The sequence below is a fragment of the Mustela erminea genome, chromosome 10, assembly GCF_009829155.1.
Source record: "Mustela erminea isolate mMusErm1 chromosome 10, mMusErm1.Pri, whole genome shotgun sequence".
NCBI classification, from domain to species: Eukaryota; Metazoa; Chordata; class Mammalia; order Carnivora; family Mustelidae; genus Mustela; species Mustela erminea.
The window spans coordinates 108604918-108623054 of record NC_045623.1 but is presented as its reverse complement, the minus strand read 5'-3'; the positions used below and the strand labels follow the sequence as shown (position 1 = coordinate 108623054).

Genomic DNA, 18137 nt, shown 5'->3' with positions numbered 1-18137 from the left:
AGGCGGCCGGACGGTTGTCCCAGGTCCTTGGACACGACGCTCCGGGAAGTTGGGAGGTTGCCAAGCAAACAGAAATGCATGTGGACACGAGTCTGCATCCTGGGGAAGACGTGGCTGGACGACCAGCCTTCCGTGTTGACTCCTGTGGGAGGTGCCCCTCGTCGAGGACACGTCACCTCCCTCGAGGGCGTGTGGGGGTCCTGAGGTCCGCAGGCCGGGACAGAGCAGCCTGTGACTCTGAGGGGCGACCGTCCGGGTGGACGTCTCCTCACCTGGGGATGGCGGCAGCCTGGCCAGCAGGAGCAGCAGCCTGGGGCGGCTCGGGCTGAAATCGGGCTCCAGCGCTCGAGTTGGAGCAAAATGTCTCCCAAGCGGGAGAAGCCCCCGTGAGGGCTGCCGGGCGGCCCTGCTCCGGCGCTGGGCTGCCCCCTGGTGGAGTGCTGGGCAGGAGGCGGGCGCCCCGGGTCGGCCTGCAGTGTGGAAAGCTGCTGCCCTGGTCTCCTCCGGGTTGAGCCCTGACATGCAGGGGAGGCCTGCCTGGGGGCCCCGGGGGCAGCCACAGCCCTTTAGTAAGGCCTGGCGGGCAGCGGAGGGGCCGAGGGCCAGAAAAGCCTCCAGCAACAGGGCAGTGCTGGGGGGTCCGCAGAGCAGAACGGGGTGCTCCTTCTGCCGGCCCGACCGGCTGTGAGGGGACCCACCCGGGTCGGAGGCCATGCAGCCGCCCCCCGACTCTCACTGGGGCTCCAGGCCGGAACTCCCCGCCCCTCCGCTGGGCCTGTGTCCTCATCCATGGGGGGAAGGGCTGGGGACAGAGGCCGGTGCCTGTGGCGTGAATATTCTGGTGCTTGTCCTCCCCGGCCCCTCGAGGGCTGGTTTGCACGTTGGCATGGGTGCCAGCTGTGGCACGGCGGGGCGGCAGGGGACGGAGACCTGCCCCCGTGTCTCCCTCTTTGCAGCTCTGGAGAACCATGGACGGTTGTCTGAGGTCCCGTGCTGTGCCCCACGGCTGGCCCTGTGAGACTGGGCGGACGGCCCCTGGCATAGAAGCAGCGGGGCGGCAGCAACACGGATGCGCACGGGGGACGCTGGCCCTTGCCAGCCGCCCTGACCGAGGCCGGGGTACAGCCTTCCTGGGCCGTCTGCGCTCCAGGCCAGCGTTGGAGCACTGCTGCACGGGGCCGGGACGCCAGCTGCCCCCTCGGGCGCCCCGCCAGCTGCTGTCGGCGACGCTGCCAGCTCTGTTACCACTCTCGGCCCAGAGCCACTCTTCCTGTCTGGCTCCGTGCTGCGGGAGCTGGGCCCCGCGTCGTCTCTCCCTGGCTGCCTGATGCGGTCTCCGCAGCGGCAGGACCCGCGTGAACGGCCATGTGCAGCAGCACCTGGGCTCCTGTGGCCCCAGATTCAGTAGGGGCGTCGCAGCCACCATGGCAAAGTCACCGTGGCGACGTCACCACACACGAGTCTCCCTTCCCGAGGAGCCTGGCCACGCAGGCTGGCCCCAGGTCCATTCTGGGGGTGTCCACGGGGCCTTCCACTGGCCCCATTTCCACAGTAACACGTGGGCGATCCCGTCTCCCCGCGGGATTCGACTCCGGGCACCGCCTTCCTCCGATGCTCAGGTCCCAGATCCAGAGGCCGCCCTTGCTTTTCCTCCGGTCTTTGCCCCGACATCCGACCTGCCAGTGAGGCTGGGGTCTTCCGTCCGAACCCCCAGGCTGTTCTCCGTCCCCTCCCATCTCCTGATGGCCGCAGCGCCCTCGGAACAAGGCGGGACCTTCAGACGCAGAGAGAGGACTACTGCTTCCTTCCAGCACTTCCTGCGACCCTCACGACCCCCCTCCAGCCCCCGGAGGCCAGGGTCTCCCTGGGCCCCTCCCGGACCTCCTGCCAGACCACGCCCTTGCCCTCCTGCCCCAGGAGCGCCCCTCCCGCCCCGCCCGTGCTGTCCAGAAGCCGTGGAGGCTCTCGCCACCATGTAGGGCTTAGCTCACACAACGGCACAGGAGCGAGGCTGGCCAGGCCCGAAGCCCCCAGCTGCCTGTGGGGCCAACGGGGCGACTCATCACTCTGGCCACCAACTGCCGCAGGAGACGCACGTCGCTGGCCCCGACTCCGCTGGGTCCCAGCTGGGCACGTGGCCAGTGTCCGATAAGAAAAATGAATGATGGATTCTGGGGTCCCAGTGAGGTCTTCCCTCACCTGCGTGTACATCCTGACCCCCCGCGGCCCTGGTCAGACCCGAGGGGTACGGCCTGCGCAATGCGGAGGGGTGCGCAGCCTCGCCTGTGCCCTCACATTATCGAGGCGGGCATTTCTCATCGGAAACCCGTCACTGGCCCCAAAGGTGACCTCAAGGGAACAAGAAGCATCACCCCGTTCCCACAGGTGACACGGCAGGATGTGGGGCATCACAGGAGCCAGACAGGGCAAGTGTCAGCCGGGGCCCTGCCCTCACTTCCTCCCAGGCGGGGCGGCCGCCCTCCCTGGCCCTGGGCGGGGGGCAGCACCGAGGTGCCCCATGAGGGTGTCCGGTGGCACAAGGACCCCAGTGGGGCCCCCAAGAGCCTGGGGTCCGGCCACGTCTCCAGGTACCTTGTAGGTGGAGCCGTCAGCACAGAACAGCACCCCGTGCCCCTGACGCTGGTCCCGGACCCAGTCGCCTTCGTACTTGTCGCCGTTCCTGGGGACACAGACACAGGGGCTGCTCTCAGACCGCGGAGGGCCAGGTGGCGGCGCTGACTCAGCCCCGCTCCTCCGGCCGGGGCTCAGCACGCGCCACCGGGCCCGAGGCAAACGTGGGCCCAAGCAGATGGCATGAGCTCGTGCCTTGCCAGGGCCTGCTGTGGACGGGCAGGCGGCCCCGGCGCTCGGCAGGGAGTGATGGCAGCGGCCGGCAGCCCGACCCGCCCGGCCCGCAGGCATGTAAGGCTTGAGGATGAGTCGCTGTGAACCACACGTGGCCGTGGCGGCATCATGTGCGAGCAACCGACGGCAAGGCAGGCCCACTGCGTCCGGGTGCCCGAGAGAGGCCCCGCCCGTCCCCCTCCCGCCGCCCAAGCTTCCACCAGGCGTTTACCTGGCAGGGAGGTTCTCCCTACTGAACGCACCAGTAACCAGCGTCAGGAGTTGAGAGCTCAGACGCGAGTGCTGCAGACGCCCCGGGGAGGGGGGCGGCATACTCACCGGAAGACCATGTGCCCCTGGCCGTGCCGCTTGTTGTTATGGAACGACCCCCAGTAGGCCTGTCCGTCCTGGTCCACCAGGTGCCCGTGTCCTAGGGAGGGAGCCCAGGGCAGCGAGCGTCACCTCCTGACTCCTGTTGTGGGGACCCTGCTTCCACCCCTGCCCCCAGAGAGCGGCGCCGGATTAGGACGAGAGCCGTGGTCAGCTCCATTCCAGGAACCAGGTCACCCTCCCAGGCCGGGGGCGCCCGGGGAAGACAGCACTGTGACTTGGCGTGGCCCCAGGGACTGTCACGCCTGTGAAAGTGCTTCTAGGGTCCAGCTCTCAAAGGCGCTGAGCAAGGGTGGGAGGGGCGCCCCTTAAATTCCCCCAGGCCCCAGCATCTGAGGCGGGAGTGCCCTGCTGTCTGGCTGGGGCCACCCCACAGCTCTGCCGTGGCGTCAGTCCGCGGGAAACTGTGTCTCACAGAGACAGGGCAGTGCTGGGCCTCCAGTGACCAACTCAGAGGCCCTTGGTCTAAAGGCCAGAGGACGGGGGACCTGGGGTATCTGCTGGGGGAAGGTCCGACTCTTGGCTTCAGCTCAGGTCATGATCTCACGAGATTGAGCCCCACGTCAGGCTCCACGCTAGGCAGGGAGTGTGTTTGAGTCTCCCCCTTCACCCCTCCCCTGCCGGCACGCCTTCTCTCTCTGAAACAAATGAATCTCAAAAAAAGAAAAAGAAAACGAAGGCCAGAGGACAAGTGTGAGAGCTTCGCTGTGTGGTGCGAGACGCCTGTGAGCGCGCCTCCCCGTGCGAGGACAAGGACCGGAGGCTGCGGGGCTGCGGGGCTGGCCCCTGGGGGCTCGTCTACAACAGCCAGTGCTTCAGTCTCCGCGGCTGGGGATGCACACCGCCGCCCCCCCCCCCTCCCCGGGCAGACCCTGCTTCGCCCCCAGCCTGTGCCCTCCTGACTGGCTTTGCCCAGCAGCCCGTTCTCAGAGGACCCGCCGCTTCTTGCCCCCCAGCAGCACTGAGGCTCTGGGCCAGGGTCCAGGACCCCCCAGCCCTGCTTGAGCACCACCACCGCAGGGGCGACCGCATGTGGGGCCGGAAACCTCGCCTCACCGAGCCAGGGGCAGGCGGCTGAGCCCTGGGGTTGCAGGCCAGTAATTCAACAGCGGTTTTCTGAGCCGCTGGGTTTTAAGCACGGCAGGGAACCGAGGCGCGCCCTACAGTCTCAGCCCCAGCAGGCGGGGTCCCCGGGCCACGGCCCCCCCACGGAACTGCAGCCCACGTGGTTCTGGGGACAGAGAGAAGCGCGCCGCCGGCTCTGCCGGGCGGACGTCAGGCCCCGAGTCAGATCTCAGGGCGGCGCGCTGGGGCCCAGGGCTCCCCACAGAGCCCCCTGCCGCACTCGGCTCCCGTGGGCGTCAGACCTTCTCTCAGGCCGTGGGCGAGCTCCCCTTCGTAATGGCCGCCAGCTTTGTACTTCATGAGGCCGTATCCTTGAGGCTCTCCCAGGACAAACTGTCCAGAGTAGGTGTCCCCTGGGGCAGACGTGGAGAAGGGCAGTCGGGGTTAGAGCTGCTCCTGCGTCCCTGCGGGTCCAGCCCCGTCCCTCCCCGCCCTGACCAACGGGGGCAGCAAGTGCCGTTGCAGAACACGTGAGCGAGTCTCCACATCTCCTGCTCACTGTGGCGAATGGGAGAAACTAGGATTAGGTGGGCTCGGTCGCGCCGTCCCGTGACTGTGTGGGCGCGGATCTCCTCTGCGGCATCCCGGGGCCCAAGGGCAAAGGCCTCTGTGGGTCAGAACCTGTGGGGCTGGGCTTCCCTCCACGGGAGAACCACCACCACGCTTGCCCGAGAAGGTCTGGGAGGGGCTGCCCCGGCCCTAGGCTGGCATGGTGCTGATGTGGGGGACATGATGGAAACGGGGGGCCCACGCTTCACAAATGGAGGTGCCTTCTGCACCCTGAAGCCAGGGACACCTTACAGCAGAGACAGTCTGTGAGAGAGCAGTCAGCACGCCTGCACCGTCCCCCGCTAACCTGATGAGGCCCAGAGCCGGCAGCCTTCCCCTGTGATCTCCCCGTCCACAAACTCGCCTTCGTAGTAACTCCCGTCTTTAAACAGCAGCTTGCCCTGGCCTGGGGAAAGAAATCATGATGTGAAGTCCGACCGAAGCCGGAGAAACCCCCGCTGCCCATGCGTGGCGGGACTGGTTTCCCCGAGGGAAGACCAGGACTTTGAAGCTCTCAGGCCCGTGTTCGGCTCGGCCTCTCGTCCCACGCCTGCTCACTGCAAACTCACCCACATACACGTTTCTCCATAAAAACACTGTCGACACATAACTAAGACCCACTGTCTCAGCTGGGATGACAGCAGCACTGTCCAAGTGCAGGGAGGACCCATCCTAACCTCCTCAGAGGGGACACGGCAGTCACCCGGCCTCCATCAGGACCAGGGCCGGAAGAAATGGAGTCTGTGGACACAGGGTGGCACTCAAGAATACATTTAAAAAGGGGGAACAGGGGCGCCTGGGTGGCTCAGTGGGTTAAAGCCCCTGCCTTCGGCTCAGGTCATGATCTCGGGGTCCTGGGATCGAGTCCCGCATCCGGCTCTCTGCTCAGCGGGGAGCCTGCTTCTTCCTCTCTCTCTCTGCCTGCCCCTCCATCTACTTGTGATTTCTCTCTGTCAAATAAATAAATAAAATCTTTAAAAAAAAGAAGTAAATTAAAAATAAAAATAAAAATAAAAAAGGGGGAACCCTGCTGTCCAGGCCAGGCTCTGGCAAGGGTCTCAGACATGAGTCTGCACGTCTGGCCCAGAGGAAGAGAAGCAGAGATTTCAGACAAAAGCAGACACAAAAAGAGCTCACATGAGAAAATGCTAAAAGACCAATGCTCCAGCGGAAAACCAGGCAGGGACGTGAGCAGGCAGAATCCCCAAACAGACGTCACACTGTGTGCACGTCCAGCGGGAATGTCGGGGCTCACCCCTGGGGGGGCTCCGGCTGCTCAGGCTCAGGACTTCCTTTTAATGCTGAGATTTTCCGTAGAAGTAGGTAATCTCTTCCTTAAAAAAATTTTTTTTTTTAAAGTTCAACTGAGGTAAGTACACTGTGGACTAGTCGCCGGGGTAGAATCCCGGGGTTCGGGCGCTGCACACAACTCCCAGGGCTCAGTCCGTCAGGCGCCTCCTCCGCGCCGGTCCGTCGCCCCCCGCCGCACTGTTTCCTAGAGCTCAGCACGTCCCGCGGGGTCCCGCCCTCGGTTTTACTGTTGTTTCACTCCCCGCTTCCCCTCCGAGCGTCTGGTTTGTTCCCTAGGATCCGTGCATGCTGAGGTCGCCGGCCGTCTGTCTTTCCGACTTACTTCCCTTCGGTAATACCCTCTAGCTCCCTCCCCGTCCTTGCAAATATCAAGATTTCGGGTTTTTTCATTTCTCCGGTGTCAGACGGCTGAGCAGTCGTCCTTACTACGGACCGCGTCTTCCTCCTCCCGTCTCCGGGGCGGAGGCCGGGCTCGGCCCACAGCTCGGCCACCGCGGACGCCGCCGCTGGGAGCCGGGGGCGCGGGGGCCCCGCACGTCTCGGTTCGCACCCGCGGAACACAGCGAAACTCGTCAACGTAAACCGCGAGGGCGACGTCCACTTGGGCAGGGACAGACTCGCTGAGCCCAGGAGGACGTCTAGGCGGGGGCTTCCCCTGCCCGGGGTGCCCCGGAGCCCCCGGGAGGGCATGTGCCGCCCGGCGAGCTCTCAGCCTGCGGGGACCGGCCGTCCCGGCCCCAGCGAGAGGCCGTGTGGGGCCGCGGCCGGCGGGCGCCCCGGGCTCGGGTGCGGGGCCGCGCGGCCGCGGGGGAGCCTCACCGTGCGTCCTTCCTCCCCTCCACTCGCCGTCGTAGCGGAAGAAGGGGTTCGGGTACACGTAGACGCCGCGGCCTGCAAGCGGAGGGAGGCGCACGCCTGAGGCAGGTCCCGCGCCGGCCAGCGAGCCCCGGGGGCGGGGGCCGCGCGCGTGGGGCAGGTCCCGGGGGCCGCGGCGTGCGGAGCGGCGACGGCGGCCGGCTGAGGGGGCGGCACGGCTCCCCGCGGCCTCTCGCGCTCCCGGGACAAAATCCACACCCGCGCCCCGGGGGCACGGCGGGGCGCGCCTCCCCCAGCCCCGCGCCGCGGGCAGCGTGCGAGTCCCCGGGCTCCGGCACCCGCCGCGGGGCCGCTCGGGCTCTACCCCAACACGGTTCTTCGGCTCCGCGAGCTCGGAAGCCCGCCCGCCGCGGGGCCGCCCCTCCCAGGGTTGGGGCGCCGGGGCTCCCCGGGGGCCGCCGGCTGGGCTTGGGGCCGAGAGCGCGCGGTGGCCGCCGGGACCGCGCCCGTCTCCCCCCCGCATCGCGGACGGAGACCCGGCCCCGGCCGCAGCCGTTACCATCCCGCGGCGGCCGCCTCGGCGGGTCCTGGAGCGGCGGGCTGCAGCTCGGGCTCCCGCCGCCCGCCGCCGCCATTTTGCCGCTACGGGTTTCCTTAGCAACCGCAAACCTCTCCTCCATTGGCCCGTGGGCCAAGTCCCTGGGCGATAGCAATCTGTGGAGTGGAGTTGTGCCGGCTCGGAGCCCTTAGAGGCACCGACGCATGCGCAGCATGGTGCGCTTCCGCCATGACGTCCCTTCCGCCGAGGGGACCGCCCAGCCAACGGCCCGGGCGCCCCGCACCGGAAGCGGAAATGGTTGGAGGCTCTCGGCTCCGCCCCGACGGCCATCTTGGAGGCTCCGGAGGCGGTGCCGCACAGGACAGAGCGGAAGTGCTCGGCTGGCTCTTCCCGACCGTGCGAAGCGCCGGCGCGGCCGCCTGCCCGCGTCCTCCTGCCCGCGGCCCTCGGAGACCGCGCTCGGCCGCAGGGAGCGGCGAGGTGCCGGCGGGCGGCGGGTGTCCGGGCGGGCGGGGCGGCGGGCTCGGCCGGGCGGGCCTGGGGTCGCGGGTCCCCCCCCACCCCCGAGGGCGCGCAGGGACCGCCCCGCCCCCACCCGCGGGCGCGCGGGGAGGGGTCGGCCGCGCTCCGCCCCGTCGGTCCTCCCTGGAGCCCGGGGCTCGTCGTGGGGCTCAGGTGGGGGCGCGCCGACGCGGCGAGTGGGGTCGCTCAAGGTGATCTCCGAGACCCCGCGCAGCGCGGCCGCCCCGCCACGTCCTGCGGCCGCCTCGCGTCCGACGGTGCCCATGGCCGGCCGCCCTCGCCCTCGCCGCCTTCGGGGCCCCGCTTCGTCGTGCCCTCAGGCCGCGCGGCCCGGGAGCCCCGAAGTTTCCCCGAGATCGTTCTTCCCAGCAGGGCGGCTGGAGTCCCCGTGAGCGACACCCAGCTCACGGCCAGGGGCGCGGCGGTCCCCGGGGGCGCGGCGGTCCCCGGGGGCGCCGTGGCCGCGGTCACGCTCCGAGGCGGGAGGGGCCCTGGCCCGGGAAGGCGGTTCGGCCGAGAATGAGTGTGGCGTCCGGAGGGCGTCTCAGCGGAGGGGACGCACCGGAGGCCGCCGGTGGCCCTGCCCCGCACCGCGCCTGGCAGGAGCGCGGAGGAGGAGCGAAGCGGGGACGACCCGGCTGCCTGGCCGCCGGCTCCGAGGCTCTCAGGGCGGCGCTCGCCGCTGGGGGCGTGCGGACCGGGCCGGGCCGGGACGCGGCGCTCAGTTTTGTACAGGGTTGCCGGCGTGACCCGGTCGCTGTGTCCTGGGATGGCGGGATGTTCTGCTGCCCCGTGTGCCCGCGCGTGTCCGCATGGAGCCGTGAAGTGCAACAGGTGACCTGCCCATCGCCCGCCGCGGCCGGGCCTGTTTAGGGGCAGCCGGTAGCCGTGGCCCAGAGGTTCCCGCGGGAGGAATGGTGGAAGTCAGAGACCGGCTGCTGCCCCAGTAAGAACAGGGTGAGGTGACTCAGGCATTGCTGGCCGGGCGGGCCTGGGGCAGAGGCCGCCTTCCAGCTGAGCAGAGGGAAGGGGCTCCCCTGTGGGCCCGTGCGAGGCGGGCGGCGCGCTCGCCCGGCCAGGCTCAGGCTCCTGCTCCGCTGACTCCCCGGGGGAAGCCTTGGAGGAGGTGCTGAGGTGCTGGCACCCCGCTTCGCAGGTTGGAACAAGGGGCCGCCCCGGCCGTCCTGCTCGAAAGTGGCGGGCCTGGACTCCGGAGGGAGGTTGCGCCTGCTTTACGTCACTGTGACCGTCTCCTTGAGACGGGGGAGCCGCTGCCGGGGGACGTGGAGCGTGTCAGAGGCCGGGGGACGTGTGTTGGCCGTGATTTCTGCGCGTTTCTCTGAAAGAAGCAGGCGTCCGGCCAGCGTGCGTGCGTCCAGGGCTCGCCAGGCGCGCGCTCCACTGCGTGCCCTGCCTGTGTCGGCGCGGCGGCGTTGTGCGGTGAACGCGGGCCTGCGGGCAGGTAGGAGCAGACCTGTGCGGGTCCCCAGGTCAGGGACGCCTGCTGCTCTAGCTTTCTGCCGGCCTGGCTGTGGCCTGCACTGGGAGGCCGGCCGTCCCGGGGAATGCGTTCCGGCCCAGCCCGTCCTGAAACGCAGGGTTCTCTCACCGGAGTGTGGAAACACCTCCTGGGGAGCTGGGGCCCCGGGGCCGTGAGTCATCAGCTCGGTTCAGTCATCCGTTCTTCCTGCGTCTCGTGAGGGCAGAGGGCATTTCCCCGTCTGCTCCTGGACACGCCTGGCCCTCTGCCCGGCCTGCGGTGCCGGTGGAGTCCGTTACACCTGGAATGCAGACGTGACGCGCGGCGGCCGCCCAGGTGGTCTCCGTCGCTCGGCTGTGATTGAAAGTTTCCGCTGGAGGTCGAGGGTCCCGTGGGCCTGCGGACTCCGTATTGGACAGAGGGTGTCCCGAGCGCTTACCGTGAGGGTGTGACGGGGAAGCACGGCCCCGGGCGGGTGTGGGTTCAGCTTGCGACCCATGGGGCCCCTGCGGCCGCTATGAGCCTCGCTGTCCTGTGTGCACGGGAAGGCTCTGGGTCCGGGAGCGCCGAGGGCCGGGCGAGGAGACCGCGGCCGCACGCCGTACAGCGCAGGAGCCTGGGGCAGGGACGGGGAGCTGGAGTCTGCGTCTGCTTCCGGGCCCCAACCTTGCCGTGGTGCTCGTCAGGGGAGGCGCTGCCCACAGGTAGTGGGGGCCAGTGCTGAGCGTTCCTGGGCGTCTTCCGCAGCACCTCCGTCGTCTGGGCTGGGCGGCAATGTGCTCACACAGAGAGCCTGAGGTCTGGCACGGCCGCTCCTGACCTTGGCCAGTGGCTTGGACTGTTTGAGACTCTCGTCCTTAGTGAGATGCGGTGATTAAGCTCCCTGGGTTATCGGGCTTCTCGTCCGCTAACTCCTCCTGCGACCCGCAGCAGCTTGTTGAAATAGTCAGGAGCGCGTAGCTCAGTTCCACTTGCCACCAGCCGGGGCCCAGGCCTGGGCTCCCTCCTGGGGATCGCGTGGCGTTCGTGGAGCGGAGGGCCAGGCCTCGAGGAGGCCAGGACTTGCACAGCTGGTGCCCTGGGGAGCAGCCTGGACAGAGCCCTGGCCTGGAGAGAGGGGTTGCTGGGGGGAGCCCTAGGAATAGGCAAGAGGAGGGAGATATGGGTGCAGTGGCCTGTGGTGTGGACCAGCCCCAGGGAAAGTGTGTCCGTAGGACTCCATGGTCAGCGAGGGCCGCTCCTGGGGACCAGCGGGAGGCACGCAGGCCAGGCGGCGCTTGCAGAAACACAGGTCCGTCCAGCGCCGCACCATTCTGGCTCTCTGCCGGGGCACCCCACCCTCTTTCCAAGTTTTGTTTCAGCGCGGGGGGCGGGGAGGCACAGGGAGAAAGAATCTGAAGCAGATTCCCCACTGAGTGCAGAGCCCGACGTGGGGCTCCGGCTCCCCACCCTGGCGTCACGATCTCAGCCAAAATCAGGAGGCGGATACCTAACGGCTGAGCCCCGCGGGCGGCCCTCTTGCTGGTTTCTTTTTCCTGGACAGCTCACGGCGAAGACACCCGGAGAGAAGTAGCGAGCCCCGGGAGAGCTTGCTCGGTCGTGTTGGTGGAAATGGGGCGAGGTGACAAGAGCCCCGGACGCTTTCACTTAAGGTCTCTCGTCTGTGTCTCAGTTACAGAATGTCTGAAGGTGACAGCGTTGGAGATTCGGTCCATGGGAAACCCTCCGTGGTGTACAGATTCTTCACAAGACTCGGACAGGTTGGTTTTCGAGGGTTGAAGACGTGACTGGCAGATGAGCGGGCGAGTTGAACAGAGTGAGCAGCCGCTGACCTTGGACGTTTCCCTGCGGGGCGCCGGCCGCCCGCTCTGCCGGCCTCGCCTTCCACGTTCCCGCGGCTGCCGACGTGCCCGTCTCTTCTTCCCTAAAGGGCCAGACAGCAGTTTAGGCCTTGAGGGCCACCCGTGTGCTCTGACATACACTTGGGTGGTTTTTTTGTCCCCCAATAACCTTTAAAAACATGGAAACGCTTCTTAGCTCGGGGTGGCGGTGGCCGCTGCCATGCGCTTACCGTCCTCTCTCGGGGCCACTGCCTCCGCGGGCCCTGGCCCAGCTCCGCGCTGACCTGTGGGCGTCCCTGTGGGCTGTGCTGAGGCCTGGCGCAGGCAGCGGTGCCTGAAGCCGCGTTCGGACACGGAGTTCGGGCGTCCGATTGGGTCAGCAGTTGCACATACTGACGTTTGGGCTTAGAATTTAAAAAACGTGTGTTCCTAAAGTTAGAAAACATTTGGAAAACTTCGTAGTTATTAAAGGCCAGGTGGCGAGTACTCTTGCTTTGATGAACAGTAGAAGTTTTTCATAAAAAATTAAGAGTTGAAAAGTTAACTGCAAAATTAAAACTCGCGCACGTCTGCTGATGACATGTGCTTGCACGCGCACGTGCCTGTGTGGGTGAAACCAAGAATTCCTTCTGGAAACTCGGCGCTTTTTGCCCACCGCGCCTGAGCTCCACACCTGCCGGAGATGAGGCTGTGGCCGACGGTCCTGAGAGCGGAGGCTGGGGCTGCTGGGGCTGCTGGGCAGGGCAGGGCCGGGGCCGGGAGGCGCGGGACCCGCAGACGGAGCCTCCCGTAAGGTGCCCACGTTCTTCGCTGCTCTCGGGGTGAAGTTAGGTGACCCCACAGCGACCCCTCGGGCTGATGCCCTGAGAGATGGTTCTGTACTCATTCTGCTTCAGGGGTGGGCCTGTGTCAGGAATTGGGGGTCCTCGTGGTTGCTGCTTTGTGTTGGTGACGTCACGTGCAAAGCCGGTGCTCAGGGAAGTGTGCTGTGAGGTCCACAGCGTGTGACCCCTGTCTTTCTAGATCTATCAGTCCTGGCTAGACAAGTCCACGCCGTACACCGCCGTGCGATGGCTGGTGACGCTGGGCCTCAGCTTCGTCTACATGATTCGAGTTTACCTGCTGCAGGTAGGTGTGGGCTGGGAGCCGAGCCCCTGCCATCTCCACGCGGTCCAGGTGTGGCTGTGGCTGGCACGTGGGTTTTCTCCTTTGTTTCTGGAGTAGGAGGGGTCCGGGTGGCAGGGCGCAGCCTGGCTACAATTGACTTGGAGTTGACCGTCAGGAGTTGGTCGTCGTCAGGATTGCTGTTTGTGTGGGAACTCGGCCCGTCCTCTAACGGGAGGAGTGACGCGGAGACCTCGGTGGAGGGCTGCAGGTGGCGTGGGGACGCAGTTGTCCTCCGAGCCATGTGTGCTCTTGCTGCGGCCGCAGGTGTGGCTCCGCGGCAGGAAGCCCCTCAGCCCCCACATCCTGTCTGCAGTTTCCAGACTTGGGAAGTTCGAAGGCGGAAGGATTTCCTCGTTTGTGTGCACAGTTTTTGGGCTTTTAGGATTGATGACGCACCACATCCTGGGCCGACAGGGTGAACGTGATGCTTTTCAATGAACCGAATCCCGGGTCCGTGATGCCCTGCTGGTGCCCCCGTCTCTTGGTGTCTTCCGAGGAGGGTTTTTGGCTCCGCCGTGGTGGTGGTGGTTGTTTGTTGTTTTTGTTTTAAAGATTTTATTTTCTTGAGAGAGAGCACACACAGGCAGAGAGAGAGAGAGGGAAGCAGGCTCCCCACTGAACAGGGAGCCTGATGCCGGGCTCGATCCCAGGACTCCGAGATCATGACCTGAGCCAAAGGCAGAGGCTTAAGGACTGGGGGCCCCCCCCCCCCCCCCCCCCCCCCCCCCCCCCCCCGCCCCTCCACGTTTTTTTTTAACCTCATTCTTGATTTCCTGATTTTTCCGGTTCTGGATTTCTCCTGGGCAAAGACCGTTAACAGCCCTGACCAGCGGGTGGCGGTGTGAGGGGCCCACCACGTGCGTCAGAGCTGGCGCGTCCCGGCCGGTGGCTCAGATCCCGTATACCGGTGCAGGCAGCCGTCCGTGAGGCAGGGTCTGGGCCCGGCGTCCATGCCAGCGTCCTTCAGTGCCTGGTCCGCACCCGCCCCGTGGGGCAGCCCGGCTCAGGCGCGTGGCTCTAAGGAAATCCTCCTGCTGCCGCTCTGGTGGGGAGCTGGCGGCTTCGGGTGCAGAAGGTTGTTCTTTGCCCCGTGGCTTGTGCATTGTCGCACGCAGTCGCTGGAGTTAGACGGTCATCGCGTGTGCTCACTGTGCCTCTCTGGCCTCGTGCAGTCTCCGGACTGGGAGCAGGTCGTGCACGCTTTGACGCTGAGCTCCAACAAGGCCGCGAGTTCTGGGAACGTTGGGGGCTGCTTGGGGCGGGGCTGGGCGGCGGCTCTGACCGGGGGCTCCTCTCTTGCAGGGCTGGTACATCGTGACCTACGCCTTGGGGATCTACCACCTCAATCTTTTTATAGCCTTCCTCTCTCCCAAAGTGGACCCTTCCCTGATGGAGGACTCAGGTACGGTGGAGACCGTCTGCTCGGCTCTGTCCGGGGGGCTCGGGATTTTGTGCACTTCGCAGACGGCCTCATTTTCTCTAGAAACCTTACAAATCTGAACTTTTGAGACTAGGTCCTCTTGGTGTTTAAAGTGTACATAGAACGTCGGTGATGATAGACCGGGGTGTAGGTTGAGTCATTCAACTCTGTCATGTCGTGGGTGGGCGTTCCTGCCAACCTGGGTTGCTGATGAGGAAGCGGAGGTCCCTTGGGTCACCGGATTGGCCAGGGTCGCGTGGCAGAGTGCGTGGGAGCAGGGCCAGGACTGTCCTTGAGTCCTATCTATGCCCCGTGGGTAGGCCCCCTTCTTGGGGGCCCAGAGGGTTCTGTGGGCAGCATGCTGTGCCCAGTAGTGCCCACTGGGATTCTGAGCACACACAGGTGGGTCCCGCTGAGGGTGGTGACGCTCCCTGATTTCCAGGGACGATGGATTGAAAATTTCTTGGCTCAAGCTGTTCTTGGCCCTCCCTGGGCCAGGTAGGAGGGCCAGGTCCACACCTGCCTGTCAGGCTGGGGAAGGGTAGGTGGGGGTGGGGCACAGACCTGGGGACTTGGTCCCTCCTGCCAGTGCGTGTCGCCACCGTGGGAAGAACCCAGGTGCAGCTGCCTGACCGTGGATTCCTCTTTGTGACCCCCGTGCTTCCGGGCACTCGCCGTCTTCCCCGGGCTGCTCAGATGCTAACCAGAAGCCTGTGGTTTTTCTCCGTGGAGCATCTGAGGAAAACCTGAAAGGAAACACAACTCCCATTTGTTGCCATTTGAGGGAGTTAGACGATGAGGCCTGGGGTTCTGTGTGTCGCTGGGGAGGGCGCCTGCCTGCGGACGGCTGGGGCCGTGTGGGGGGCTCAGCAAGTGGGGGGGCTCAGCCGGGGGCTCAGCATTGGGGGTGCTCGGGGGGGCCCAGCCAGGGGATTCAGCGTGGGGGGACTCTGTGCCGGAGGGCGTAGCTGTCCTGAGTCGGACTCTCGGCAGGTAAAGCTTTGTGCGTCTCCGTTCCTTTTCCGTCCGCGTTCTCGTTTGCTCCGTGTCCCTGTGTGCTGCGGCTGACGTGTGTCTGGAAATCGGTCTGCGTTTTAATTTTACGCAGTCGTTTAAAATGTGTAGTTCTTTCAAAAAAGAAATTCTGTTCTGAATCTTCTGAAGCAATGAATTGATTCCTAAATCGGTTGAAGGTTTCCCGTGTTCTGTTCGGTTAAATAACGAAGACGCGTGTGCGACGCGTGAGGCCCGCTAGTGCAGGAGCCGGAGTGACGGGCAGGTGGGTGCCACGCCCGCGCTGTCTCACGGAGATTCTGCCTTTCAGATGACGGCCCCTCATTACCAACCAAACAGAATGAGGAGTTCCGGCCCTTCATTCGAAGGCTTCCAGAGTTTAAATTTTGGTGAGTTCATTCCTGAGGGTAGTCGAGAAAGACACTTGTCCTCAGTGTGGCTAATAAGACTGAGAACAGAGGGGTTTTGTTCTAGTTCGCCAGCAAAGACTTCTTCAAAAACGAGAGCTTTATGGTGTGTGTTTCGAACATTCATCCAAAATGTGAGTCGCAGTGGGTGGGGCGTGGAGGCAGGTCACAGGGACCTCTGTAGGCGAGCCCAGGGCCTCGTGGCTCTTCGGAACCAGCAGAAGAGAAGCTGCTTCTGGGCGGAGGGTCGTGGGTATGTCCAGACGTGGCCTCCGGAAGGACACGCGCACGGGCTCTGGCCGCCCTGCTCGGACTGGCCGGCCTGTGTGCTGCTCCTCCCGCCGCCTCCCCTGCCCTCCTGCTCGGGGTGTCCGCACAGAGGCAGGGCTGGGCCCTTCTGAGTGGACATAGCCTTGGGGAGACCTGCTTTCACCAACATGCTGGGGTGGGGCTCGGATGGGACTGGCTTGTCCCCCAGGCCTCCCGGAGGTGGTGACATCTGTGTGATGTTGCACAAGGACGCATGGGGCAGGTGGACGGGTGACCCTCCTGTCGTGCATGAAGCGTGCATGAAGGTGACCCCCACCCCATGGAGGCTGTGCCCTCATCTGTCCTGTATTTGTTGGAGCCAAAAGCCGAAGGCACAAGCTGCCCCATCTTTGTGTTCTTGGTGCTGGGTGTGGGATGTGGCAGCACTCTGCAGGCCGCCCGTCGGGTGTGCAGGGCTGGAGCCAGGGCACTGCGGGCAGGGCACTGATGGCAGGCCGGCCAGCCCTGCAGGTCACTCCGAGGAAGCTGGCCTTTCGGAGCGGGAGCGCCAAGGAGCATTTTCAGTAGAGCCGTGAGCCCGATGGGCTCGGCGCAGAGCTGAAGGGGGCTGCCCGGGGGCCCGGGGTCTCAGCAGTGCACGGTCCGGGGGTGGGGCCTGCCGGGCGCCTGGGGCTTATTCCAGGGGGCACACGTGAGGTGCGTGTGGCCTGAGCAGTTGCACGTTTTCACTGAACGTTTCATACTCTAATTTTGGAAGGTGACGGGGGCTTTCGAGGGACTAAGGGACTGCCGTGTTGTGGTTCCGCGTGGCGCCCCCGTAGGAAACACCGCGCCACTGCTGCCCCAAGCAGGGATGCTGCTGGGCCGGGCAGCTGGCGGCGCTGACCTCCTCCCCTGCTTTAAGGCACGCGGCGACCAAGGGCATCCTCGTGGCCATGGCCTGCACCTTCTTTGAGGCGTTCAACGTGCCAGTGTTCTGGCCCATCCTGGTGATGTACTTCATCATGCTTTTCTGCATCACCATGAAGAGGCAAATAAAGGTGAGCGCGGGCGGCGGTGGGCGCGGAGAGCCCCGCTCGGGTCTTGACTGTCCTTGGAGCATCACAAAGCCTTGGGCCATAGGCGCATGGCACAGCCCCTTGCCGCCAAGGGCCAACACAGATGTGTCCTGTGGTGCAGCTGTGTGTCCCCCCCACCCAGACCGCTCGCTCCCTGGGGGCCCGGTGGGAGAGGCCCTCGGTTCTGCCATGCTGGCCTCACTGGCACGTCGTCCTGGGGGCTCAGAGCCCAGGGCCCACCCGTCAGCGAGTGTTACGCCGACATCACTCTCAAATGGCTCCCAGGGCGGCTTTATCCCCATGCCTCTGGGGGTGTCGTAGGGGTCCCCAGCCCCCCTGGCCCGGCCCCTCCTGCATGCATGGGGTCATGACCCCTTTCCCAGACCCTCGGGATTTCCAGTGAGCTCGGGAGGGTTTTGCTGTGTCACCGGTGGGGAGGGGACTAGAAGCTGGTTGGCTCCCTGGTTTCCTTGCCCTGTGCGTGGAGAGGGTCAGGATTCAGATTTGGAGGAAACGTAGTTCATGGTGAAGCCCTCTGAAGCGAGTGTCTCTGTCCCCAGCACATGATCAAGTACCGGTACATCCCGTTCACGCACGGCAAGAGGACGTACAAGGGGAAGGACGACGCGGGCAAGACGTTCGCGAGCTAGACGCCGGCCGGACCGCGGGGCCGAGGACGGGTCTGAGCCATTGTAACAATGCCTTCTTCTGCACATAAAGTAGTTGGTTTCGAGGGAGTCGAATTTTCTTTTTAAAAAGGAGCTTCAATTATTTGTAACTGAAATATCAGGTTCTTGAAGAAACTGACCTTTAAACCAAATTGCATTGATTTATTTTTCAGTGACATTCAAGTGTTCAGATGGACAGAATTCTAGTCAACCGCTGGCTGGGCGGACAGTCAGGTGGGGGCGTGGGGAGGGGCGGGCGGCCTGGAACAGACCTGCGCAGCAGCAGCGGGTTGTGCCCAGCTGCCCCCAGCCCGGATGCCCTTGGCCCCGTGACCCAGCTGGAGGAGGACGCGAACCTGATTCCTGCGTGTTGGAAGAACGTTGGGAAGGTGATCCCCATAACGCGGGTCCCAGTGCCGGTGTCCCCGTTCGCCTCTGGTACCGGAGATGGCTCACGTTGGTCTCTATCGTTAGTGACTCAAACTTTGTTCTTAATTACCATGATTGCTTTTGAGGGCCTGGAATTATAAATATATATATTCTATTTTAATTGTTTGGAATTATTTTGACACATTTCTTTGATACCTGAAGAGTTGTTTTTGATTAATTTGAAGTTGTTCTCACGCAGTGGCCCCTTTACAGAAACGCTGGCAAGGGTAGACCCGTTTGTGGGTTTTAACACACGGCTTCTCACTT

At 64.9% G+C, this 18137-nt stretch overlaps 2 protein-coding genes across 9 annotated transcripts in view; one reads left to right on the top strand and one right to left on the bottom strand.

Moving 5' to 3' along the window:
* The window catches only part of MORN1 (MORN repeat containing 1), a 49279-nt gene extending 41412 nt beyond the window's left edge, over window positions 1–7867 (bottom strand). For all 7 annotated transcript variants that reach the window (XR_004289918.1, XM_032361772.1, XM_032361773.1 and 4 more), the window contains exons 1-6: window positions 7595–7867; window positions 7039–7110; window positions 5216–5314; window positions 4602–4712; window positions 3184–3274; window positions 2593–2680 (exon numbers count right to left, since the gene is read on the bottom strand). Coding sequence is in view for 6 of the 7 variants with exons in the window: in XM_032361772.1 (XP_032217663.1) it covers window positions 2593–2680; window positions 3184–3274; window positions 4602–4712; window positions 5216–5314; window positions 7039–7110; window positions 7595–7715 (582 nt within the window). In the remaining variant the exon portion in view is untranslated. The remainder of the gene's footprint in view (window positions 1–2592; window positions 2681–3183; window positions 3275–4601; window positions 4713–5215; window positions 5315–7038; window positions 7111–7594) is intronic.
* A 75-nt stretch (window positions 7868–7942) lies between these two features.
* RER1 (retention in endoplasmic reticulum sorting receptor 1) lies at window positions 7943–17991 on the top strand. 2 transcript variants are annotated; one of them, XM_032361781.1, is made up of 7 exons: window positions 7943–8074; window positions 11269–11356; window positions 12461–12565; window positions 13907–14006; window positions 15349–15427; window positions 16620–16755; window positions 17334–17991. In XM_032361781.1, the coding sequence occupies exons 2-7, from the start codon at window positions 11276–11278 to the stop codon at window positions 17421–17423; spliced, it is 591 nt and encodes a 196-aa protein (XP_032217672.1). In that variant the 5' UTR covers window positions 7943–8074; window positions 11269–11275; the 3' UTR covers window positions 17424–17991. The 2 variants fall into 2 exon arrangements, with proteins under 2 accessions (XP_032217672.1, XP_032217671.1); XM_032361780.1 differs by lacking the exon at window positions 7943–8074 and adding an exon at window positions 8875–9062.
* Window positions 17992–18137: the final 146 nt, after the last annotated feature.

Coding starts and splice junctions, on each gene's coding strand:
- RER1 (XM_032361780.1), top strand. CDS start 9,031: ATGGTGGAAGTCAGAGACCGGCTGCTGCCCCA. Junction 9,063..11,268: donor AGAGACCGGCTGCTGCCCCA/GTAAGAACAGGG, acceptor TCTGTGTCTCAG/TTACAGAATGTCTGAAGGTG. Junction 12,566..13,906: donor TTCGAGTTTACCTGCTGCAG/GTAGGTGTGGGC, acceptor CCTCTCTTGCAG/GGCTGGTACATCGTGACCTA.